The sequence below is a fragment of the Gopherus flavomarginatus genome, chromosome 1 (genome assembly GCF_025201925.1).
Source record: "Gopherus flavomarginatus isolate rGopFla2 chromosome 1, rGopFla2.mat.asm, whole genome shotgun sequence".
NCBI lineage: Eukaryota > Metazoa > Chordata > Testudines > Testudinidae > Gopherus > Gopherus flavomarginatus.
In genome coordinates this window covers 173,809,281-173,835,348 of record NC_066617.1, presented here as the reverse complement: position 1 = coordinate 173,835,348, position 26,068 = coordinate 173,809,281, and the positions used below count along the sequence as shown (strand labels likewise).

The window sequence follows — 26,068 nt, the reverse complement described above, 5'->3', positions numbered from 1 at the left end:
ACTGATGTTTGTCAGATTAAAACCTCAGACTTAGTGTTGCACTAACCGAGGATTTTCTTCTTATAGTTTTAATTCTGTAGTTCCACTTACTGCACTGAAAAAGCACTCAAAGGAAAATGAGAAGCTTTGCAATTCAGAGATTTTGAAAGTAAGCAAGCGGATGATGATACAACCACATGAAAGTTTACTATGTAACTTGTCAAATTTTTGCATAGTATGTTACAGAAATCTTCCCCGCCCTTTTCCCCACCCCCAAATCTCCTTCCCTGTCTAAACTCTTCAGTCAAGAGAATCAGTTCAGAGACACCATGGGCAATCACAGAGGGATATAGGTGTCTATACAAACTGCACTTCTTTAACCTCAGAGGAATCTTTCCCATCTCCACCATGCCGATGAAATGACGGCTTCTCCAGGCATGTGGGTGAATAGAATTGTACTGCACATCTTTCTTGTGGTGCTATCTCTGGATGTCTGTCAGGTTTATGGTAAGATGCTTTATCAATCTAATGTGACTTAAGTTACTAGCTTTCATAGAAAACCATGTACCCAAGTGATTTTCAGTCTAGTCTGGGTGAGCAGAAATTCAGATTGTGAAACTATGGTATGCTCGATGATGGTGGAATAAGATACAGGACATAAATCTAATAAGGTACAATAATGAGCATGTGGATTATGGATATTAGAACCAGGCCTCTATGTTACTGTCTAGACTGAAAGTCAGCTAATTAGGACTGGGCTCTCTCCAGTTCCTGACCAAAGCGTCAGCCAGCTGTGCAAGGGTAGAACCCAAGAACCTTGTTAAAGTTCTAAGGTTCTACCAGGTGCGGTTTGACCCTAGCATGCTGGCAGAGTGCTTGCATGTCCATACCTAGTAATTACCAATTACCTCAGTCACATGTCCTAAAAAAAAATATTTTCCTCTCACTTTCTGCAGTGAAACTGTTGACTTTAATAGTGGGTCTCCTGATTTATACCAGTATAAGGGAGAGTTGGTCCCTGTATTTATAAAGACATTGTGCCTAATTAATCTATGATAATTTTCCTGAAGTCAGTGGTGTTACAACAGAGACTTTAGCCCATGGTGATTACGGAAAGAGAGGTTCTGGGTCGTGTCACAAAGAAGACCAGCCTTTAAAATTTATCCTTTGAGTTCATGGTTAAAAAAATTTAGAGTCAAGGATGACAAAGATAAGCACATCCATTACAACTGCTTATTGCCTCTCATGTGTTTGTTACTTTTAATTCAGTCTGGACTATTCCAGTCCATTCCATTTGTCCAAAATAATGTGAAACGGTGCAAATAATATGCTGTAAGCATTAAACTGATTTTGAAAAGTTATGCTATGTTAACCTTAAAGTTGTATTTCCACCACTGCTATAATTTACTGCACAGTACATACTTGCAATATTCCTTGCAAAATTCCTATTAATAGCATGAGACAACCATTAAGTTAAAGTGCATATCATTAGCAGTTACGCCACAGATCATGGGAAAGTCAGGGGTAAAGGACGTGCCCTGCCTGGTTAGCGATGTGATATTTTCTACCACTGACTCAGTGTGTGACTTGACCTTGGGCAAGTCACTTAATCTCTCAGTACTTTGTTTTAACCATTTTAAACTAACAACTGTTTACTTCAAAGGTTTTGTGAGCTTTTACAACTACTGACCATCTCCCTCAGGGCTCTGTGGAAGTCTACTCTTCCCTTCTTAAGCTTCCTTGTTGAACTTAGCGTCACTCTGCCATTGCCAACTCCCATGTCTGGCAATGGCCAGTGTCTCAGATAATCACTTCTCTGCCTTATTCCATATGGCCCATGTGCATGGGTCAGCCACTCCAAATTCATCAGCCAGGCCCCTACCCTCTCCACATTTAAGTCTTGTCAAAAATCTGTTTCTGCTACGTGCGCTATAATGAATCTTGTGCGTATATAGAAAATCGCTGGTTTTATTCCCCTTCCTTGACCTACATCTAATGCTGCCTGTCTGTCCTTTGTGAACTCCTCAGAGCACGGGCTATCCCTTCTTATATACTTAGAAAGTGCCTTGCACAGCATGCATGTTACCGCAAACAAATAACAGAACGTCATCAGAAATATTACACAGTGCTGAAATTTGCAAAAGCAGTCTCCATTATTGCCCATGATTTCACACGTTCATAATTTTCTGACACATTTACATTTTGGCCATTAAATTCTTATGCTTGTTCTTCACCTGTAGAGTTTAAGCCAAATTGCTTCAGTTATTTTTGACATAGGACTGAAAACGTTTCCCCTCCCCTAACGTGGACAAAAACTGACCCTTTTTGCCTCTACAGAGACAGCTCACCGTTGACACTTGATGTAAGGAGTCATCAGTAAGGAGTGTATGCTTTCTGAAATTTGGAAAAAGTAGTATTACCTCACAGGCACAAAATGTCAAATGAGTGGAAAATCTCTGAACGTACTCAGTATGCTTCTATTATTTTTAGCCTAATAAAACCTCACTAACTCTGTGACATGAAAGTGTATTTTTCCCCCACCAAGCCTGATGGGCACAGGAACTGCTCCTTTCAAGCAGCTGCTGAGGCAGTCTGCATGGAGAATACTATAAAAGTCTCCCTGAAACAGAGTCCTGCCAAAAGTATTGTCTTAACATCAGGGAAAGGAGAAGACCGGATGGAAAAAATGAAAGACTCATGGTATTTGCACATTACTCTGCAAATTCTAAACTTCTGTTAAAAAACAACAACAACTTATTATCAACCTGCAACCAAAGCGATTTGTTTTCACGGTTGACATAATCTTGCAGAGAACTTTCACCAGCCAGAAAATAGCAACGACTATCTATCAAGCGTCTCAGTGGGAAGGTGAATTTCAAACAGTAATTGCTATAATTATTCACGGGAAATTTTCTCTTTGTAGACAAAGACGTACATTGATGAAGCATTAAGGTAGCTCTGATAAAATTAAGCGAAGAAAGGCAAAAATTAAGCATCCAATAACGATATTAATTCAGCCATGTTGCATATGTGGAATATTTTGTGACTTTTAAAAAATATCATAGACATTTAGCTATATAAAACACTACATTTGTGCAACATGACTGAGATAGTTCTGCTGTGGGAATCTTAATTGTGCACTCGTGTTTTATTTTTTAGTCCACTCCAAATGTCAAGAAAATCAATTAGAAGAGTGCCTTCTGCAATACTCCTCTCTTTGGTTCCCTTTCCCTGTATTGCACATGGGAGCAGTAGCAGATTTGCCCACCAATCTCTGTCTCTTTTTAAATTAGCAGATTAGCATAACTAATTAGCAGATCTCATTGCCACTCTATATTCTTTAAACCAGTGGCTCTCAACTTTTCTATCTACTGTGCCCCTTTCAGGAGTCTGATTTGTCTCACATACCCCAAGTTACACCCTTACTTCAAACTACTTCATTACAAAATCAGACATTAAAATACAAAAGTGCCACAACACATTAGTACTGAGAAATTGCTCACTTTCTCATTTTGACCATATACTTATAAAATAAATCAATTGAAATATAAATATTGTGCTTATATACATATATATATTTAGAGAGAGAGAGAGAGCTGTATGATACAAGTTATGTTGACATAAGTTTGTAGTGTAGACATGGTCTTAGTCTTTTTAGAGTGCCTCTTGTCATAGTACCTCTGTTGACACACCTTTCTGAAGCACTTAGAGGAGAGGGAAGTGATCAGGAACAGTCAGCATGGATTCACCAAGGGCAAGTCATGCCTTACTAACCTAATTGCCTTCTATGAGGAGATAACTGGGTCTGTGGATGAGGGGAAAGCAGTGGATGAGTTATTCCTTGACTTTAGCAAAGCTTTTGGTATGGTCTCCCACAGTATTCTTGCCAGCAAGTTAAAGAATTATGGGCTGGATGAATGGACTATAAAGTGGATAGAAAGCTGGCTAGTTCATCGGGTTCAACAGGTAGTGATCAATGGCTCCATATCTAGCTGGCAGCCGGTATCAAGTGGAGTGCCCCAAGGGTTGGTCCTGGGGCTGGTTTTGTTCAATATCTTCATTAATCATCTGGAGGATGGCATGGACTGCACTGTCATCAAGTTTGCAGATGCCACTAAACTGGGAGGAGTGGTAGATATGCTGGAGGGTAGGGAGAGGATACAGAGGGACCTAGACAAATTAGAGGATTGGGCCAAAAGAAACCTGATGAGGTTCAACAAGGACAAGTGCAGAGTCCTGCTCTTAGGACAGAAGAATCCCATTCACTGTTACAGATTAGGGACCGAGTGGCTAGGAAGCAGTTCTGCAGAAAAGGATGTATGGGTTACAGTGGACGAAAAGCTGGATATGAGTCAACAGTCTGTCCTTGTTGCCAAGAAGGCTAATGGCATTTTGGGCTGTATAAGTAGGGGCATTGCCAGCAGATCGAGGGATATGATCATTCCCCTCTATTTGGCATTGGTGAGGCCTCATCTGGAGTACTGTGTCCAGTTTTGGGCCCCTCACTACAAAAAGGATGTGGAGAAATTGAAAAGAATCCATTGGAGGGCAACAGAAATGATTAGGGGGCTGGAGCACATAACTTATGAGGAGATGCTGAGGGACCTGGGATTGTTTAGTCTGCAGAAGAGAAGAATGAGGGCGGATTTGATAGCTGCTTTCAACTACCTGAAAGAGGGTTTCAAAGAGTCTGGATCTAGAACGTTCTCAGTGGTAGCAGATGACAGAACACGGAGTAATGGTCTCAAGTTGCAGGGGGGGAGGTTTAGGTTGGATATTAGGAAAAACTTTTTCTCTAGGAGGGTGGTGAAGCACTGGAATGGGTTACCTAGGAAGGTGGTGGAATCTCCGTCCTTAGATGTTTTTAAGGTCAGGCTTGACAAAGCCCTGGCTGGGATGATTTAGTTGGGAATTGGTCCTGCTTTGAGCAGGGGGTTGGACTAGATGACCTCCTGAGGTCCCTTCCAACCCTGATATCCTATGATTCTATGACACTTACAGCAGTGCAGCCATGCCACTGTAGTAGTTAAAGAAGATGCTACCTATGCTGACGGGAGAGCTTCTCCCATCAGTGCAGGTACTCCACCTCCCAGATAGGTGGTAGGTATATCAACAGGAGAAGCCCTCCCATTGATATAATGCTGTCTATACTAGGAGTTCGGCTGGTATAACTGCGTTGCTCAGGAGTGTGGATTTTCCACACCTATGAGCAATATAGTTCTATGGACATATGTTTGTAGCATAGACTAGGGCTTAGAATATAATGAGTTTTACAAATCAAGAACACAAATATTCAGATAGAGAGTTGGAAAACTGGTTTTCCAAAATGTAACATCACCTGATCCCCAAACTTTGGTCCCAAACTTTATGTTTACGTGTGATCTTGCAAAGGGGGGTTGGTTTGTGCCCTTTGTTGTTTCTTTATGATGACAAAGTGTGGCTCAGAAAGTTTGCTAAACAAACAAAAATGTTCTTGCTTTTGTTCTGCCTTAGAAATATCAACCATGTTGAAGAATTTAAGGCCAGAAGGGACCACTGGATTCTCTAGACTGATCTTATGTGCAGCACTGGCCACCAACCACCACACAGTCTGTTCTTAGAAACTAAGCAGCATCAAGTCTAATTAGTATTTAGATGGGAGACCACTTACATACTGGAAGACTCAGGAGGAATTGCTCTTCCCACCTAGTCAGCACCCCAGAATGGAATTAGGGGTTGCTAGCATTGCTCTTTTCTTTAGATAAAAGGTAAAAGCAAGATCCTGGCAGTTTCAGTTCTTAAAGAGAGTGATTTTTACAAGACCGCAGAGTCTTGGCTTCACTGTTTTTGATGATGGATTCTTACATAACTCAGATGTAAACTAGCACCAGCTGTTAATTGAAAGATCAGGATGGTCAATTTTTAACACAGTGTTTCTGAGTTAGTTAAGTGTTGCGAATCTCAATTAATCAGATTCCACCTGCATGATTAATCATAAACACACAGATCTCCAGTTCTTAATGTTTTCTAGGACACAGCAAGAGAAAACAAGACTTGAATTTTTAACGTAAACAAATAAACAAAACAAAATAAAAAAAGTAGGGCTGTCAATTAGTCGCAAGATAACTCATGCAATTAGCTCAAAACAATTTATCATGATTTAAAAAATTAATTGTGATTAATTGCACTGTTAAACAATAGAATACCAATAGAAAATTATTAAATATTTTTGGATATTTTTCTACATTTTCAAATATATTGATTTCTATTACAACAGAGAATATGAATTATACAGTGCTCACTTTATATTATTTTTATTACAAATATTTGCACTGTAAAAATGATAAACCAAAGAAATACAGTAGTATTTTTCAATTCACCACATACCAGTACTGTAGTGCAATCTCTTTATTGTGAAAGTGTAACTTACAAATGTAGATTTTTTTGTTACGTAACTGCACTCAAAAACAAAACAATGTAAAACTTCAGAGTCTACAAGTCCACTCAGTCCTACTTCTTGTTCAGCCAATCGCTAAGACAAACAAGTTTGTTTACATTTGCAGGAGATACTGCTGCCTGCTTCTTGTTTACAATGTCAGCTGAAAGTGAGAACAGGCATTCCCACAGCACTTTTGTAGTTGGTGTTGCAAGGTATTTACATGTCAGATATGCTAAACATTCGTATGCCCCTTCATGCTTCGGCCACCATTCTAGAGGACATGCTTCCATGCTGATGATGCTCGTTAAAAAAATAGTGTGTTAATTAAATTTGTGACTGAACTCCTTGGGGGAGAATTGTATGTCTCTCATTCTGTTTTACCCACATTTTGCCATATATTTCATGTTAGAGCAGTCTCGGATGAGGACCCAGCACATGTTGTTCATTTTAAGAACACTTTCACAGAAGATTTGACAAAAATGCAGAGAAGGTACCAATGTGAGATTTCTAAAAATAGCTACAGCACTCAACTCAAGGTGTAAGAATCTGAAGTACCTTTCAAAACCTGAGAAGGATGAGAGTGGAGCATGCTTTCAGAAGTCTTAAAAGAGCAACACTCTGATGAGGAAACTACAGAACCCGAACACCAAAAAAAGAGAAAAGCAACCTGTCAGTGGCATCTGACTCAGATGATGAAAATAAACATATGTCGGTCCACTCTGCTTTGGATCGTTATTGCCAAAACCCATCATCAGCATGAATGCATGTCCTCTGGAATGATGGTTGAAGCATGAAGGGACATATGAATCTTTAGCGCAGGGATCCTCAACCTTTGGCACTCTGCCCATCAGGGTAAGCTGGGGTGACCAGATGTCCCGATTTAATAGGGACAGTCCCAATATTTGGGCCTTTTTCTTATATAGGCTCCTATTACCCCCCACCCTCTGTCCCAATTTTTCACACTTGCTGTCTGGTCACCCTAGGGTAAGCACCCTGGTGGGGCGGGACGGTTTGTGTACCTGCCGCATCCACAGGTTAGGCCAATCACAGCTCCCACTGGCCGCAGTTCGCCGCTCCAGGCCAATGGGGGCTGCGAGCTGAGGGATGTACTGGCCGCCACTTCCTGCCACCCATTGGCCTGGAGTGGCGAACCATGACCAGTGGGAGCTGCGATCGGCCAAACCTGAGGATGCAGCAGGTAAATAAAGTGGCCTGGCCCACCAGGGTGCTTACCCTGGCAGGCCGCATGCCAAAGGTTGCCGATCCCTGCTGTAGCGCATCTGGCATGTAAATATCTTGTGACGCTGGCTACAACAGTGCCATGCAAAACTCCTGTTCTAACTTTCAGGTAACATTGTAAACAAGAAACGGGCAACATTATTTCCTGAAAATTGTAACCAGACTTGTTTGTCTGAGTGATTGGCTGAAGTAGGACTGAGTGGTCTTGTAGGCTGTAAAGCTTTACATTGTTTTATTTTTGAATGCAGTTTTTTTTGTACATAATTCTACATTTGTAAGTTCAACTTTCATGATAAAGAGATTGCACTACAGTACTTGTATTAGATTAATTGAAAAATACTATTTCTTTTATTTTTTACTGTGAAAATATTTGTAATAAAAATAAATATAAAGTGAGCACTGTATACTTTGTATTCTGTGTTGTAACTGAAATCAATATATTTGAAAATGTAGGAAACGTCAAAAAATATTTAAATAAATGGTATTCTGTTATTAAGAGAGCAATTAATTGCGATTAATTTTTTTAATCATTTGACAGGCCTGAAAAAAAGCCTTTAAAGTATAAATCATTGGAAAGAGGATTTTCCTCTCAGTGAGGTTACGGCATGTGCATTAATGTGAGTGGAGATATTTATCTCAGTGACACAACAGAAAAAAAGCTATCCTTATTTATGAAGAATCCAGTCTAGCCAGAAATTAAAGTTTGTCTCTATGCATCCCAAACATTAGAGCAATCAAATGATCTAAAAGAATCTCTGTCTTTCGCAGTATAAGTTATTAGAGGACTACAAGGACTAGTTTGATACACATGCAATGCATATTTTATAGATTCCTTTGTCCTCTTTGAAGTCTGACATCTAAGTACTGATCATGCGTGGCCACCCTTGTTTCAAGACACAAATTCCACTACATCTGACGTAAACAGGCCAGCTTTTTCAAGGTCTCAGCTAACGACTCTTGAATTACCATGCATTTGCACATCTACAATATCATTTCTGGAGTTGGTTAGTTACACCACTATTGTTAACTGTTAATAAACCACAGCACAGGAAACAGGCAGAAATGTTCAAGAGATATTCTTACAGAAGAAGGAAGGTGAGCATTATTCATCCCCAGTAAATCTTGAAAGAGCACATATAAACTCTGAATAACTGCACTAGAGTCCAGAGTTTCCCCTTGCTAATGGATACTCCAGTTAATAAAGAAAAAACATCTCCCACTTCCTAGGACACTGTGTTTTATTTAGGCACTTAAACCAAAAAAAGCAAAACTCTAAGGCTTACCTCAGACCACTTCTTCCCTGAGTCAGAGACCCACTACTGCTTTTTAAAGAGAACCTGCAAAGAACTTTTCAAAAATTGGCTTTGTGCCCTTTAATTACATATAAGGCAGGCCTGAAATATTTTTATGGTTTTTTTTTTTAACTGCTCGTTTTTCCACTTAGAAAAACCTGGAATATCAGGTCTGATTTTCCATTGGCTTTGTGGAAGGGCCATTGGGAGGTCTCAAAGCATATTCATTGAGGGCTCCAACCATTAAACTGAAGGAGAGAGTATACTGGATTTGAACAAAGACTTCCTTTATCCCAAGTGTTTAGTTATTGCAGTTAAATAGTGATTAACCAAAACCCAAAACTGGAGGAGTTTTAAATAGTCTGTCCAAAATTGTCTTCCACTGTAATACCTCAGGTTTCACTCCTCTGATTCTCACGCTGTTACCATTGCACTAGCTCTCCACTCTTCAGTAGCATCTTTCAGCCTAGACAGGAACTGAATCTTTAACATTAAAAACCGAGCAGAAGTGGCTTTTTTGGGTTTTTTTAGGGCACACACACACACACACACACACTCACACACACACACCCCATTATGCAGCAAAGAAACAAAAAAGGGATACAAGCCCATTTTCTTTTTGCAGATCACTATTAGCAGCAGCTAGGTGACCCTGGGCAAGTTACTTCCCTTTTCTGTGCCTCAGTTTCCCCATCCGTGAAATGGAGATAATCATAATGACCTCCTTAGTCAAGTGTTTTGAGATCTGTTCATGAAAAGCACTATGAGAGCCAGGTATCATATTATTACTATGCCTCATACTTACAGGCTGAAGGAAGTGGCCATGGGAGAGCAATCCTTCTGGCCTTTGGGGAGTCAGTTTTGCCTCCCCAGCACTCTCATCACTGCAGCAAGCCTGATTGTTGTGGTTTCCTACAAGTGACGCTGAATGAGCAAATAGCAGTACTTGCGTTGCAGCCAAGGAGAGCATCCCACTTCTGTGAACACTGAAATCAGACAGGAAAAGAAAGGATACTACCCATGTTCATCACTTTGTGCCTACAGAGTCCTGTTTCTTCAGACAAAGCAAAGAGTTTGTTCCATAGGGAGGAGGGCTTTCTGCTGTACCAGCACTTACTATTGTTCAAATGTTAAGATAAAGTTGTTTTGTAGCCATGCACACACACACACGTTCTTTTTAAAAGAAGGGAAACCATGAATCACATTCTCCTGGCTGAGAAGCAGATGAAAACATTTTATTCAAACTCTCTCTTCAAAAAAAAAAAAATCACCTTTTGGATCAGACAAAGTATGAGCGCACTCAATGCAAATGGAAACTTTTGTCAAGTTCAAAGCAAGTGAAACTTTTGTGTTAAGCATGGAATGGCTCCTTTTGTCTTAACTGGTAGCATGGCAGGGAGGGGGATTTCCCTCGGTGATCATTTATGTAGGCTGGTTACATCTGGTCCGGAAAACTGAAGTTCCCAGTCTCAGAGCAAGTATGGCACAAGCAGCAGAAGTGCAAGTTTATCAATGTTTCAGTCCCAACTTGCATCCATCAGACTGCTTCTGTCTCTTTCCTGGCTTTTGCTTGGCAAACCGTGTTTGGGAGGACAGGGCTGAATTAACTCTCCTGTGGGCTTGGAGCTATTAGATTGTGTGGGGCCCCTGGAGGTTTGGAGTGGGCTTAGGGCTAGAGCAGGGGATTGGGGTGCAGGAGGGGGTGCAGCTCTAGCTGGGTGGGGGTGGGCTCTGGGGTGGGGCCAGGGATGGGATGGGGTTGGGGTGCAGCAGGAGGTTTGGGGTTCGGGCTCTGGGTGGGAGTTCGGGTGCAGAAGGGGGCTCAGGGCTGGGATGGAGGTTGGGGTGCAGGAGGGGGTTCCAGGCTGGGGAAGGGGTGCACGAGGGCATGCACCGATGGCTCCTGGTTGGCGGTGCAGCAGGGTCCCTGGATCCCTGCCTGCCTTGGCTCCATGCTGCTTTGCTCTCCGAGGTGGCCAGCATGTCCGGCTCCTAGGCAGAGGGGTCAGGCAGCTCTGCACGGTGCACGCTGCCCATGCCCGCAGGCACCACCCCTGCAGCTCCCATTGGCCATGGTATCCAGTCAATGGGAGCTGCGGAGCCAGCACCTGGGGAAGGGATTCCCTGACTGCCCCTCACCTAGGGGCCACAGGGGAACATCGTCAAGCCAGCGCTTGCAGCTCCAGCCCCAAGGGATGGCACTGAGGCTCGGGGGCTGGTATCCGGCCCGTTGCGGAGACTTGCTGTGGGCCGGATGAAAAGAAGCAGCGGGATGCATCCAGCCCACTGGGCTCCCCTTAGCCTGAGGCGCTGGGCGGCAGGCCCTAAAGCCCCTGCATTAATCTGGCCCTGCAAGAGGATAGCTCAGCAGCCTCTTTAAGGGTCTGAGCCCCGCTAGGCTCTTCCGCATCTCTTTGCCACTATCCAGGGAGGTCCTTCCACTGCATCAGGGTATCTTGTCCTGTCCAAGATGATTATTTGGGTGATGTCTGCTTTTTAGCTAAATACATGGTTGAAAAGGAATGTGGTTTTACTAACATTTACATGACTTAATCTATGTTGTTCTTTAGTTCCCTCTTACAAGAGAGTCCCCTCAGCTACATACATCATCCCTTAGGGAGTGTTTATGAAATGTTAATTGGGTGATTCTTCCTCAACTAATAGTGAATGGTAATGTTTCGATTTATACACCAACATAAAAGTCTGCAGTGGCAGACTCCTTGCATCCCTGCAAAGCTCACTGTAGGATCAGGATCTAATTTACGACATGACAGGGAAGATAATGCTTGTGTGAAAAGGGAAAGAAGAAGCTACAGAAATAATATAACAATGTTGCTTTGGATCCTGATGCCAAAGGATTGAGGGTTACTAAAGATTTGTTTTAAAGCTGTGTCAAAGGAAGGAAGGACTAAACTGTGTAGGCCTCCTGGAAAAATAGATTTTGAAGAGAAAACGACAGGAGCCGAGTTGGTTTGTGTTACTGACCATGGACAACTATTTGGATGAAGGATAACACATTTAATGTATTTAGGGAAGAGCCATCAAGTATATGCAGTATCAGACAGGCTTACTACGAAAAACTATACATCAAATTTAACATTCTGATATAAGAATCTGTCACACGCAGTGATAGCATCGAATGGACAGCTAGCAAGTTGTGATCATTGCAGGTACTGTATTTCCGGAAGATTATTATAGATATTTTAATTGTTGTTCTGGCTGAAACTTCTGCTTTCTAATTCTAGCTCTTTGTTTCCATTTTTAGACTATTCAGCCACGCGCAGCTGTTGTGCCTTGTGCTTTGTATTTTCCTTTCCTCAGAAATAGAAGGGTCTGAGCTACAGACCAAGATGATGATCCCACTTTCTGATTTAGGCTCCTTTCACATGTGCTTAACTTTCACATGTGCTTAACTTAAAGCATATATTTATCCCCATTGAGTTCAATGGGACTAGTACTGCATGCATGCTTACAGTTATATATGTGTGCAATTGCAGGAGAATATTAAAAATAACAGATTCATATTTTGTAGGTTTAGAACATTCATAATTTCTTTTATTTCAAGGCACCTGCTCTCAAAGTCCTCAGTGTGCCTTAAAAAAAGTAAGCTGAAAACACAGTTTACAATAACTGGACACTACTATTAGATTGTAAGCTATTTGAGGCAAAGATAGTTTATAAAAATAAAACAACACACTGGCAGCACGTTTTCACTACTAACAAAACCACCAGAACCTCAAGTAAATCCCAGTGTAGCAACAAAGTCTGAGAAGAAAAACGGGGGGGAACCACTCCCGCCCAAACCCAACACACATAATTATGTCCCTTCTTCCTGATTCCAAATTCAGAAGCAATATGTGAGGGGCAAATTACACAACAGTGGGAGGAAGTGGGTTTAAGGGAATCTAAACTGGCACCACGTTTACATTCTTCCGAGTGGTATGCTCAGCAAGTTACCCTAGCTTGGACTCATTCATACATCATCTGTAAGGGCAGAGGAGAGGGGGGAGGTTAAATCCACAGCTTTTTTAGTTTATCTGCTTTGACCACACTTGAGTACAGGGCTGGCAGTTTCAGGTATTTTGCGGCAATTCGGCGGCGGGTCCCTCACTCCTGCTTGGAGCGAAGGACCTCCCGCTGAATTGCCGCAGATCGCAATCGTGGCTTTTTTTTTTTTTTTTGACAGCTTGGGGTGGCAAAACCCCTGGAACCAGCTCTGCTTGAGTACACACAACATAATTTATTGTGAGCACAGACTCTGCACTTATCACAAACTCTGGATTCCTCTTTCAAAGTGAACTAAACTTTGCTGTGAAGTGAGTTAGTCCAGTTTATTGTTTGTGTGCACGCAATGCTGCTGCTAACTACTTTGGCAGTTTTCCAAAGGCTACACCACACCACCTTAGAAGCGACAGTTTCTGACCTGTTTGTTTACTTCTGTGCCCTGCCCTGGAGTCAAGTTGATCAGATGTCCCCTCCCTCATTTGGATTTAGGAGTGGGGGACAATGTTGGGGGAAAAATGAGGCCAGATTTAGGATACTTTCCTCCTCTCTATTTTTCTATTAATGCACAAATTCTCTAAGTTGTGTGAGAGCTAAGGGGGCTCTATACATAACAGAAAACCACAAAAGGAAGGAAATGAAGAGTTAAGGCATCTAATAGTAAATAACTTTTATGTTTCCAATCAGAGAGGCACAGCTCACCAATAGTGAAACCAGTATAACCTTAACTCTGCCCCAATTTTGAAGAGACTGCATTTATCATCAAAATCATTTTGACAGAGAATTCTTAACCTACTATAATGTCACAGCTGGACTAGATTTGAACCAATAGACAAAAGTTGCATCACATTACCAGTCTTCAGCAAGAGCCAGTTCTGTGTCCCTTGAGATGAAAGAACCCATCATCTATGCTTTATCTTCTTTCAGAGAGCCCTTAAAAGCAGACAAGGCAGAGAATGGGCAATGACAGTCAGAAGAGACTATGAATAGAGCTATAAGGAGAAGAGACACTATGAAACAATTGTAATCTTTCAGGTTTTTCTTCTCTTCCAGAAAATGTGACTGGGAACTGTACTGTTGAACTTCAGGTTACAAGAGGTTACAGATATGATGGAAAACCTGGGGACTCCCTCAGTATAGAGTGTCCAGTGAAGTACTGCACGGAAAAGCCAGCCATGAACTGGTGCAAGATAGAGGGGATGCACTGCTTACTTCTGAAAAATGAGTCAAACATGCACACAGCTTGGGGAGAAGGGAAAGTGTTTGTTCTGAACTTTGTACCTGTTCATCAAAACAACAGTGGATTATATCGTTGTCGAGCTACTATGGGCAGCTTAAGCAGTCAGAGCCATTCAGTAACAGTTCATGTTCAAGGTAAGCTTTAGAGGATAACTAGTTTTGAAGGAGTTTCTCTTTATCAGAAATGATTCCAAAGTTTAGAAACTCATTCTAGCTGGAAGCCTGTTTCTAAAAACACTTACACTATTCAGTGGCACAGTAATAATCCAAGTGGCCTCCTAAGCATTTTACCTGTCCCATTCTGCTCCTGTTAATGTCTGTCTTCCCTTTTTATGGCTCTCTTAATGGTCATTAGGAAGAAATCAGGAAAGACCCAGGAGGATCAGGAAAAGAAAAATACATTCATGAGGGATTCTAAAACTCTTGGGATTTAGGATGATCCATGAGAGGCCAATCTAGTAATAAGAAATATAAGTCAGTCAAAGCCAAGGAACGTCAGGAAAGGTACAGTTTGGTCACAAGCTGAACAAATCAATCAAGATGCAATAAAGTGCATGTTATTAGACAGGGTCAACATAGTATAAGGAATGAAACGGCTTAGGAGAAAATCATGCTGAAAGCAACAGTTGTCTTACAGAGTACAAAGGGAGCATATGAGTTTGTGCTATGCCTCTTGGAGGCACAGAATAAGTACAGTCCCAGCAGCAAGAGGGATATGATGCCCTTGGGATCTGGGCTTGGTGTGGTGCCGAGAACAACTCAGAGGTCTGCTCTACTTCATGGCAGCCCTGCAACCGGGAACTGTCCAGTATGGCTCAGGCACAGCCCTGGCCTAGTCCAGCTATAAGGCTCTCTTACACAGTGTCTGCACCAGGAGAATTCTCTCCTAGTATGTTAAGGAGCTTTTATGGCCCCTATTCACTGCTGCAGCAATGTACCTAGGGTGCAGGGATAGAGTAAATCCCTCACAGCATTTATTGCTGAACCTTGCAAGGCGGCTTAGCCTGTGCCCAGCTCACACAAGTCTCTTGGTGTGAGTTAAACTCTAATAGAAAGTGCTGAGCAAATAAGAAAAAAAAAGTATTCCCAAATGTATTTTGAAAAAGTGACAAAATATCTATTTGCAGATTATTTACTTAGCTGATTTTTTTAAATATCAAAGTCTTTGAATAAAATGTTTGTGTACTGCTCAAGCAGCTCAAGCAGCCAAGTGTTGTGCCCTCCCACCAATGTCCTGGTTTTGTTGTTTCCCTTAATTGAAAGTAGAAGTCATGGAGACATCACTGTAAGCTTGCTCTTTGAATACGGAAAACATAACTGGAACATAAAGTTTACCAAGTTCTCAGATCAGTTTCAATTCTTGTCCTGTTTTTCTTTTTCAGAAGTGACTGCAAATGCCCCCACAAATCCACCATCAAGTAAGTTCTGATCTTCTCTTAGAAAATAGGGGAACTAGCTAGTATTTATATAACTGTGTGTGAGGAGGGTCATATATTTTTTCACATACTGAAATACTGTTTAACCTCATCACTAAATCACTGTTGCTCACACCAGAGCTTGAATGCTTCACTTAGAACTAAACAGCCATCACCTATGCCAGAATCCCCTGTGCTGCCCACCCTAATGTATGAATATATCAGCATAAGCGAGACAAAGCTAATTAGACACTCCATCATAGTGTAACAGATTGTTCAGTTCACACACATTTCTCTCATACTGCGTAATACATGCTACTCATGTCACTCATGCTGTTCCAGGAGTCACACTGTATCAGAATTGTAGCCTTTGATTGCACAAGTCACTAATAACAGGTTCTTTTACTCAGGTGACTACTTAAATATTTGTTACAGGAAATGAGTTTGGTGAGTCACATATATGGAGACATGAAGGCTTTATTTAGTACCCAAATGCAAGCAAGCAAGTATAATTACAGTCATAGAAAAGTCAGATGAGGATAGAAAAACAATTCCCGACACTGCATATTTACCATCTTATGGAGATCATCATGAGTGAAGATGCAATGAATAGTATATGGAGAAGCACTGTAAGTGGAAGGGATGATAAGGTTTCCAGCCTGATGTTCCAGCTAAGGGCTGAGTGTACATTTTTTATACACCTGTTCATTACACCCACACATGTATGGGACTATATTTGATTAAGTCTCAGCCTGTCCTTGTATTTCAGGGGTCAAAGGCTTATAAATAAATATATGGAGATATACCTATCGCATAGAACTGGAAGGTCATTGAGTCCAGCCCCTTGCCTTCATTAGCAGGACTAAGTACTGATTTTGCCCCAGATCCCTAATTGGCCCCCTCAAGGATTGAGCTCACAACCCTGGATGTAACAGACCAATGCTCAAACCACTTAGCTATGGGAAAGAGACCACCAGCAAAAAATGTTTGAGAACCACTGTAACGTATAGCATTCCAGGAGGCCAATATCAGAGTTCGGGCTGCTTGCATGGCCAATTTTTGTCGATGTATTTCACAATAGTTTTGATAGGTGAACTTAGTTTTGCTGCATGGTTACATATACCAAAAAGTCCCTAAAATGTCATTATTTTAATGTTTATTAGTCTATTCCTTTGCAGTTTACTTGTTTATCACAAGATACATATGGCTAAAAATTATCATTGTAGGTTAAGTACTTATGCTAAATATTTAAGCCTTATGCTAACTACCAGTCTCTGTTAGGTGTTAAACTTGTTGCAAAGCCTATTTTGACTATTTATACATTTTGTTCTTCCCTACTTACATTACAGCTTTAATATCTGCATTTATAAGCATGTTAGCTTTTAATATATAGGTTATAGTTTAAATATAAACATAAACCTTCCAAGATCAGTTTGGGGTCAAGGGTCAACAGAACATAAACAACATCTGAAAAGGAAGCAAAGAGTCCTTATAGACTAACAGACATTTTGGAGCATGAGCTTTCGTGGGTGAATATCCACTTGGTTGGATGCATGTCAGTATATGAAAAAGTGGTTGTGGACAATAATTACCCAAAGCCATAATCTGTTTAGTTTGCCTGGCCTATTCAGGGGTGTCCCACCCACACACTATGAAAGGCCATACATGATCTAACCAATAATGCACAGCTGCGACCTTGTCAACAAAAGGGGATCTGTGCACCTTATACATTACATGGCTTTTAAAATAGATACAGGGGAAATGATCTTTACTATCTTTGTCACCCACATTTAACATACTGTTCTCCTGAAATATGACAGGCAGCAAAGGTACAAAATCTCATAGGTCCCTACAAGTCCAGCTCCTCTGCCAGCTCTTCTTCTTTCTAAGCTTTTCCTCTTGCTGTCCCTTAAAGGGAACCCAAAGCTCCTGAGTCCATAGTTGGGCACTTAGACATATGGCCTGATTTCCAGAAGTGCTGAGCACCCAGCAGCTCTCATAGACTTCAGTGGGAGCTGCTGGGTGTTTAGCACTTCTGAAAATTAGGCTAGTGCCAAAGTCTGGATGGAGGAGCCTGTCTTTAGGCATCTATTTCTGAAAGTCTTGGGCTTTGAGTTTAGTTGTGAAAAAAATAAAATGGAACCTCCCACGTTAGTTTTTTCTAGGCTGCAAAAAGCACAGGAAAGGAAAAAGGGAAGAGGAGGATCAAATTTGGAGCAGAAAGAGGAAGTTTTGAGCAGCCCCTAACCCCAACCCCCCTAAGAATTTCAGACAGCCTTTCACCCCTCACAATTCACTAAATATATTCCTAATATATACTTTAAAATGCTTGGTTAACTAGCCTAATTCAAGTTACTCTAAAATATGTGTTGTTAACAGATTAAACAAATTGGTACATTGAATTTATAAACTAATTGGATGGCTCAGAATAATCCAGCCAACATCCTATGTCATGTACTAATACATCTTAGAGGAATTTGCAGGTGCCACTAATGTCACAGAAGCTCCTCAAGGACCTAGCAACAACAATAAGAAGTGGATTATTTATGCCCTACCATCTCTGGGGGCATTGTGTCTCCTCATCCTTATCTGCTTATGCCTGTTGTGTTGTCTGCGGTGGCACCAAGGTGAGCTCTCATACCACCTCCTGTTCTTCCTTTTGCTGCTGTGGGCAGAGTCATTTGCTTTTCTCTGGTTTCCACTATTTAAAACGTCCCTTCTCTAAGTACTGTTAAAATGTCTGAGAATAATCATCCCCAACTGACAGATGAGCTAGAACATGGTCAAGGCCTAGCAGGTTATGATGATGATTTGTTGGCAGCTTTATTTGTCACACGGGCTACTCTCATCTAGGGATAGTGCAATAGGTTTGGATAAAATAAGAACCCACCCAAGCCTCAAACTCCACTTCTTTAGCAGTTTGAAATGCTGTGATTTGCTCTTTGTCTCTCCCCATTCCCATTTTACAGATAAGACATTAAACAAGTCTTGACCACTTATGGTCATTACAGATCCCTTGCTACCGTTCATAAGAGTGGGAGAGTTAACCTTGCAGTCCTGATCATGCTCAACTAATTACATTCTGCTTCCCTAATTTCCCTTTGTATTTTCAATTAGATACAATATTCTTCTTCCCTTTCTAAGATGTAGTGTCATGGGCTGTTACAAAGATGCTATCTTCCACCTCAGAAATGGAACCCACAGTTCCACTACGTTGCCATTTCAGTGGCGGGAAGTGATGGGTCATTTCCCTTACCTATTTCTCAGTGGCTTTCTGAGGGTTAGTTGGTTAATATTTGAAAAATGCTTTGAGACTTTCCAAAGAGAGGTGCTGTAATTGCCTACTACATGGCTCAAGTTTATCGAGTGTTTTCCATGCCTGGTGCCTACGGTTAGTATGTTTATGACTAGAACTGTCTCCCCTCCGGTTAAATTAGGAGAATCTCCCTCCCTCCCCAATATACTAGGAAGATATCTTTTTACATTTCTGGGGCTATGGAGGGATAGTCATATTTCCTAATAAACTGTAGAATATGTTTATTACCCTTTGTCAAAATAGATCTTCCTGAATCCAACCTGGGCATACTCTAACTGGATTTTCATGTTTTGAGGTGTATCCAGTAAGGAAAGGGGTATTTTACTGATGTTCATAACCCTTTTCTACTATCAGAAAGACAATTCTCACCGTTGATTTATTGATAGACCATTTTATTTTATTTTCTCCCCAGTGAAACCCAAGACAACCCCAGTAACCTCACAGAAGGAAATGAACATGGTATGTTTGAGCTCTGTGCTACCAAGCCTTGTCATATCCTGTATTATTGAGTGCTGACAGCGTGCTTAGTATTGTGCAAACATATAGGAAGACAGTCAAGGAGCTAACCGTCTAAATAAAAGACAGCGACTAAGCCTCAATCATGTAACAGCACATAGGCTGAAGGTGCAAAGTTCAAGTGAAGTAGTTTTGTTTTGTTAGTCCATGTTTTATAGTTGTTGGGTCGCAGCTGTATAACGACTAGTGGAAGAAATCTGCTTTGAGTTGGGTTTTGAAGGGACAGAGGGATGATATTCCAAATATATGGGAAGTGCGGAAGCAGATGCAAAGAGGATACAGATGAGGTTTTTAGGACAGGACCCTGGAAAGAATAAGGTCCCTTCCAGTCCTAGAATCTATGAATCTGTGAATCTATGAATACAGGCAATGGCAAAGGAAATGGAAAAGCATAGAAGCAGAGATCCTAGTAAGGTTTGAGCTGGGTAATGCCGTGAAGGTGAGGACAAGAAGTTTGAACTTGACATGGAAAGTGAAATAAAAAAAATGTGGCTATATGTATTACCATAGCAGTTATGAACCCTAGTCGTGGACCTGGAGTCCATTGTACTAGGCATTGTACAAAGAACAACAACAACAAAAAAGACAGACCCTTCCCAAAAGATCTTACAGTCTAAGTATAAGACAAGAAACAACAAATGGGTGCAGACAAGTGAGTTCAAGGAAACAATGAAACCATATTAATTAGTATGATAGTCAATGGTCTCAACACACCAAGAAGCCAGAGGCCAGTGATCCAATCAGAGTAGCAAGCAAAGGAAGGTAGTGTTAGCAGCAGCATTTTTTGCAGATTGTTGGGGGACTAGAAATGACAGTCGGCAGCCAATGTGGAGTAGATTGCAGTAAGCACAAAGTAGGAAGGAATGAGAGGGAAGAGTGGATTTCAGTAATGTATAAGAGGAACTGATAGACTTGGAAAAAGGAGAGTCATGGAAGGAAAAAAGGAAAGACAGGCGTCACATTCAATAACATTGCTATGCTGATATAGAGGATGGCACAGTTGTCAAAGGTGATGGAGAAAAGAAGGGAGAGGGCTGAAGAGGAAAGAAGGAGAGTTTCAATTTTGTCACTGTGAGCTTGATTTGTCAGTGGGACAGCCCACAGATGGTATAAACGTGAGACTGCAATGAGGGGAAGAAGGCAAGAGATTTGGGCATCACCTACCTAGTGATGGTAGCTGAAACTGTAAGACTGGATGAGCTTGTCTAGTGAGAGTACAGAGAGATAAGTGGAGGGGACAAAGGACAAAACCCTGAAACAAAAAGAGATGGGAGAAAGGGAGAAGTTACTGGTGGAAAAACAGAAAGATGGTGGAGAAGATGGAGAAAATTGAAGCCCATGGAGGAGAAGTGTCAAAAAAACAGTGGGAAAGATGAGTGAAGAAAAATGGTACTTAAATGTGGCCGGCATGAGGTCATGTGACACTTGCACGGAATGTTCCAGAGGCGTTGAAAGGCCATAAACCAGACTACACAGGATTCAATGGGATGTTACAGGAGAGAAGACTGAGATAGCAGGAACAAATGTTCCACCCAAGGAGGGAGATAGAATTTAGGTGGATAAGCAAATGTGGTCCTAAGGAGGGTTTCTTTAGGAAAAAATACATAAGTAAACTTGTAAGCAGACAGAGATACTGGACAAGGGATGAAAGAAGGAATGACAGATTAGGAGACAGAAGGATGGGGACAAATAGACAGAGTCTTGCATTCTGAGACTGGATGGGCGATGAGCAGGGAGAGCCATGGAAGAGAGAGGCACAGAACTAGTGAGTTAGGAAAGCTCTTGCAACATGATGTTCAGTTTTACCCTGAAACTGATATCACATGGAGAGAGGGTAAGAGGGGGAAAAGAAAGGAAACAGAGAGTTTGGGATGGGAAGTAAAGGTAGAGTAAGGCTAAAGATGCAATGATTTCTAACTTTATCGCATAATATGGTGCATTACCCTAAAGTATATTCCAGGGAACCTGGTTGCCCACCTTTCCGCCAACATTTATCCATCATTTTTAATGCAATTTTGTAGCGGTAGAGCCCACCTGAATGAAACCTTATGTCACATTTCTGTTATGTCTCACATGTGTGCTTTGCCCAGCCAACACATCTTTAATACACAGTTCCACACAGAGCTGAACACAATTTTGTTCTTTTGCAGGTCAGCAGATCTACATGTACTCCAGACCACACCGATAGGACCACGCATGACCCCAGTGAAGGATCTACACTTTACTATTGCTCCATGGCTAGCCTGCAGCAGCCATCGGATGACAGCACAATTTATGATAATCACGTCCCTCACTGGAATGGTAGCAGGGCAGCAACTGGCAACGCCTGTGACAGTGCTGCTGTTGATTCCTACCAGCCCTCATATGAGGGAGAAGATGTCCTTGTTTATGCTTCACTAAACCATTCTAGTATTATAGAAAAGCTCCCGAGAAAGGAGCAGGATGTGGAAATTGAACTTACAGAGTATGCCACCGTTTGTGTGAAGAAATAGCTCTGGCAATGACATCTCTTTAACTTGGCCAGCACCATAACGTTACATGTCCTACAGTGACTCCAGCTTTACAGCAGGAGCATAAGTACACCTTCTTCCAAACAAAGAGGAACTCTCATCAGTAAAAGCATGCTGATTTTTATGATATGTGCTAGAATTCACACTTAAGCGAAGTCCACGTTCATACTTGGATATTAGCAACCACATCTTTGTTATCTTCCATGTGGATTCATTTGAAGCTTTCATATTCCAGGAACCCCCTGCTCTGATCAAAGCACTGCCCAGAACAAAGTCAGAGTTTGGACAGGATCAATAAAAACTGAATAATAAAGGTTAGGAGCATTGGAAAAGAAAACAAATTTAAAGGACAATGAGCTAGATTAGGTCCACTGGGGGAAATTATGAATTATTTTTGTTGAAGAAGATTTTTGACAATATGAATTTTGCTTGAGGAACATATTTAAGCATAAAACTGGGAGGTGTTCTGTGACTATGAAGAACCTATCAACCTGCTACTAACTAAAAAGCAAGCTAATTTTTTTTGTTTTTGTTTTCTACTACTAATTTATCATTCTCAACCAGCAGCCTATCCCCATCAGTGTAGACGGAGTTATCTAGACAGTATAAAAATACAGATATATATAAAAGAAAGAGATCATGTTTGCAATGACAGACAAGAAAATAATTATGTGAGGTTAAAGAGGCAACAAAGAAGAGGAATGTATTGATAAATGGCAGGATACACAAACGGGGTAATAGATGCATACATTAATTTATGCATTTACAGATGAACAGACATCATGTTGATAAGACGTATTACAGGTGAATGGATGGCTCAGCCTGTTCAGATGGAAGCACAGACTGCAGGTGAACATGGAATTCACTTTTCCATGGAGAGCCATGACTCGGGAAGCCAAACACCAGCAGTTTGCTGAATGCTGCTGTTCGCCTTCTTACATGTAAAATGGACAGCCACCGCATCACCTGATTCTCAAACAACTCTACTACCTTCCTATTTAGTTCAGGAGACAGCTAGAAATTGCTCTAATTTTTAAAAACTTTCTATGGACTTACTCTGTCCTTCTTCTCTGCCACTTTGTTCCTCCCAACCACACTCTTCTCATGGCCTTCTCCACATCCCATCATATCATCTCAAAACAGTTGGCAAAAAGAGCCTCGTCCTTCATAGATCCTGCCATCTCCTTCCCCTTTCAAAATCTTATCTGAAACATATTGTGTCCCTGGTTTATACCAACTGATTTCACGTTTAACTACATTGTTTGTCTATGTAGAGAGCCTGGGATACAATTGCATGAAAGATATTATCAAGACCAATATGTATTGTGCTGCTGAGCTGATAAACAAACAGGAAAAATGACTAAAGGTATATCTACACAGCAAAGAAAAACTGCTGGCTGGCTCATGCCAAACAACTCAGGCTATGGGGCTGTATCATTGCTCTGCAGACTTCTGGGTTTATGCTGGAACCCAAGCTCTGGACTCTCCCACCTTGCAGGGTCCTAGAGTCTGGACTCTAGCCAAAGAGGTCTACACAGTAATGAAACAGCTGCACAACCTGAGTTGGCTGGCATCGGCCAGCCACAAGTTTTTGTTGCTGTGCAGACATACCCTACCTGTCAGTTTATTTATTTCCTATAAGTATTTTATTTGTGAACAGGCTGATTTTTTATTTATTCACTTTTCCATAACTATTTGATGAACAGTTTATGTGGTCAAATTTCAGCGTACAGGTTGTTCACAAATTGTTCTTTTAAAGTATTCATAATTGGCTTTCCTGGGACTCTGATTGGTTATTTAAGTCACATGATACTGCTTTTGCTCGCCGACTAAAAGATGGAACTTTTTTGAACAGGGTAACAATGAATGATGAGTAATAAATGTTCTCACTCAGGCTTGATCAGCTTTTAGTGGCAAGTAAGTGTGGGTAAGTAGCATACAAACAGCTTTTCTCCAAACACTGGCACACAAAAGAAGCCATTCACGTCAAACTTTGTGAATACAAAGGGGACACTAGAATGCCATTTTAAATTTGAAAGAATGTTTGCAACATTGGGTTACACCATTTGTTCAGCTCTTGCTCTGATACCATGCATCTGGTACTGCAAAAAATGTACTTAGGAAGAAAATTACTCATTGCAATATTCATATCAACAGCTTAGTGCTTCAACAATGAGAGTCTTCTAGCTTGGTTAAAATTCAGACCACAATTCAAAAGGAAGGATGTACTACATCTATCGTTCACAGGGTGCAAGTAACATACCAGATGATTTGTGCTCAAGTTAATGGAAAAGAGAAATGCTTGTATCTTATCTCTGTACTATGTCAGCGAGCACCACAGATATTAACAGGTTCTTCATCATTCTTTTCGATTGCTAATAAAGAATATTTATTATTCTTATGGTATATTCTTCTGTGTTAATTCCACCTGCCTGAGCTAAGTGCAGTATCAACGCAAACAAAACTCTCATTGAAGTCAGTGGCAGTTTAGCCTACATAAAGATTACAAGGTCAGGTCCTTAGTTTTTAAACAAACACAAGCCGTAGATCATTACTCTCCTTTGTTAAAATAGAGGTAGCCACACATAGTTAATTTATTTCCCAGAAGAATTTTACTTTAACATGTTCTGTTTTATGCTAAGCCAAATTCTGCTACCCAGATGAAATAGTATCTATCTTATCCTGAGAGTGAGGCCACTGAATTCAGTGAGAGTATCATGGAGTAAGGTATACTCAATATCAGGTGGTGGCTGGCAGAAGTGGGCCCCTAATGACATCTGGTGTTCAGTTAATGAAAGTAAAATACTTTCCATGAGCTACAAGTAACTAGGGTGACCAGATACCAAGTGTGAAAAAAAATGGGACCGGTGATGGGGGTAATAAGCGCCTATATAAGACAAAGCCCTGAATATTGGGACTATCTCTAAAAATGTATTTATTTATTAGGTCACCCTATAAATAACTATCACAGGGGGCGTAGTTACATGCTTCTCTGGAGTGAGTTCTGCCATGATCATGTCAGGAAGCATGCGAAAATGGGAAGCAGAAACTGCCATTAAATTGAGATGCAGGTGCAAGACTGGGAGTTGTAGGTTAGCGTGCTCCCTGCAGACCCACGTTTGATTTGGAAAGTAAGATTTCTGCAGATAAACAGGAAGTGCCTTACCACCAAATGTGCTAACTGCAAAAAATAGTAAAAGGAGCTGGCATGCACTTACAATGGGTCTCGGTTTTTAACAGAAGACCAGACATCCTGAAGCAGTGAAATGTAAAGAGCTGAGAACACCTACTATTTATCTGTGCAGGTAAAATGCAGTCTGCTCAACCTCCATGGGCATTTCTTCTCCTAGGAAAGATTGAAACTGATTTCATTTTCAATTAATCCTGTAATGTGCCATGGCTCATAAACCAAAACTAGGAGGACTATCCCATTCTCTGGTTCAGGAGTTACTATATTCTGTTCTAATATCTACAGCACATGCCAATAATTCAATCATTTTTAGGGCTCAGCTGAGAGCCCTGGAGACTGCTATACTTCAGTTTTTTAAGGGTATATCTACACTGCAATTTAACACCTGTGGCTGGCTCATGTCAGCTGACTCAGGCTCACGGGTCTTGGGCTATGGGGCTATAAAACTGCAGCGTAGATTGTTGGGATCTCTGGGACCATACAAGGGGGAGGGAGGGTATGTAATTCTATAGCCCAGCAGGCCAAGCTCTGCAAGCCTGAGTCAGCTGACACAGGCCAGCCACGGGTGTTTAATTGCATGATATACATACTTTAAGTAATAGGCACAGCACCAGCAATGCCAGTGCAAGCTTCTTCCAATTTTTCTGACCCATATACCTCAACTCTTGACTTAGAAGAACCAGGTCTAGGGGCCAAAGGATAATTCATGAACTTGTCAAAATATAGTGAGAGAGAACATTACAGACAATGTTTACTTGGCATTTAACTTACACAACCACTGTAGCACATTAAAGTAGGAAAAGGAGCCTAGGATCCATTCCATACCTGACCAGTCTTCCTGAAAAACAATGTGAGGCTGTACTGCATATATTAAAGAGACAAGGTAGGAGAGGTAATATCTATTATTGGGCCAACTTTTGTTGGTGAGAGACAAAACTAGTTTTTGAGCTTA

General features: G+C 41.2%; 1 protein-coding gene across 3 annotated transcripts; it reads left to right on the top strand.

The window, feature by feature from the left end:
• The first annotated feature begins 310 nt into the window (after positions 1 to 310).
• BTLA (B and T lymphocyte associated) lies at positions 311 to 24,327 on the top strand. 3 transcript variants are annotated; one of them, XR_007775325.1, is made up of 7 exons: positions 311 to 486; positions 13,984 to 14,304; positions 15,552 to 15,587; positions 18,056 to 18,211; positions 19,313 to 19,359; positions 21,567 to 22,240; positions 22,696 to 24,327. XR_007775325.1 is itself a non-coding variant. In XM_050960910.1 (6 exons), the coding sequence occupies exons 1-6, from the start codon at positions 399 to 401 to the stop codon at positions 21,906 to 21,908; spliced, it is 978 nt and encodes a 325-aa protein (XP_050816867.1). In that variant the 5' UTR covers positions 311 to 398; the 3' UTR covers positions 21,909 to 22,678. The 3 variants fall into 3 exon arrangements, 2 of the variants coding, with proteins under 2 accessions (XP_050816867.1, XP_050816863.1); XM_050960910.1 differs by lacking the exon at positions 22,696 to 24,327 and having other exon boundaries at positions 18,068 to 18,211; positions 21,567 to 22,678; XM_050960906.1 differs by lacking the exon at positions 22,696 to 24,327 and having other exon boundaries at positions 21,567 to 22,678.
• The last annotated feature ends 1,741 nt before the right edge of the window (positions 24,328 to 26,068 follow it).

Bases quoted from the DNA above. Each gene is read 5' to 3' on its own strand.
- BTLA (XM_050960906.1), top strand. From the start codon at position 399: ATGACGGCTTCTCCAGGCATGTGGGTGAATAGAATTGTACTGCACATC. The intron at 487-13,983 runs GTAAGATGCTTT...CTTCTCTTCCAG, and splicing joins GGATGTCTGTCAGGTTTATG to AAAATGTGACTGGGAACTGT. The intron at 18,212-19,312 runs GTGAGCTCTCAT...TTTTCTCCCCAG, and splicing joins TTGTCTGCGGTGGCACCAAG to TGAAACCCAAGACAACCCCA.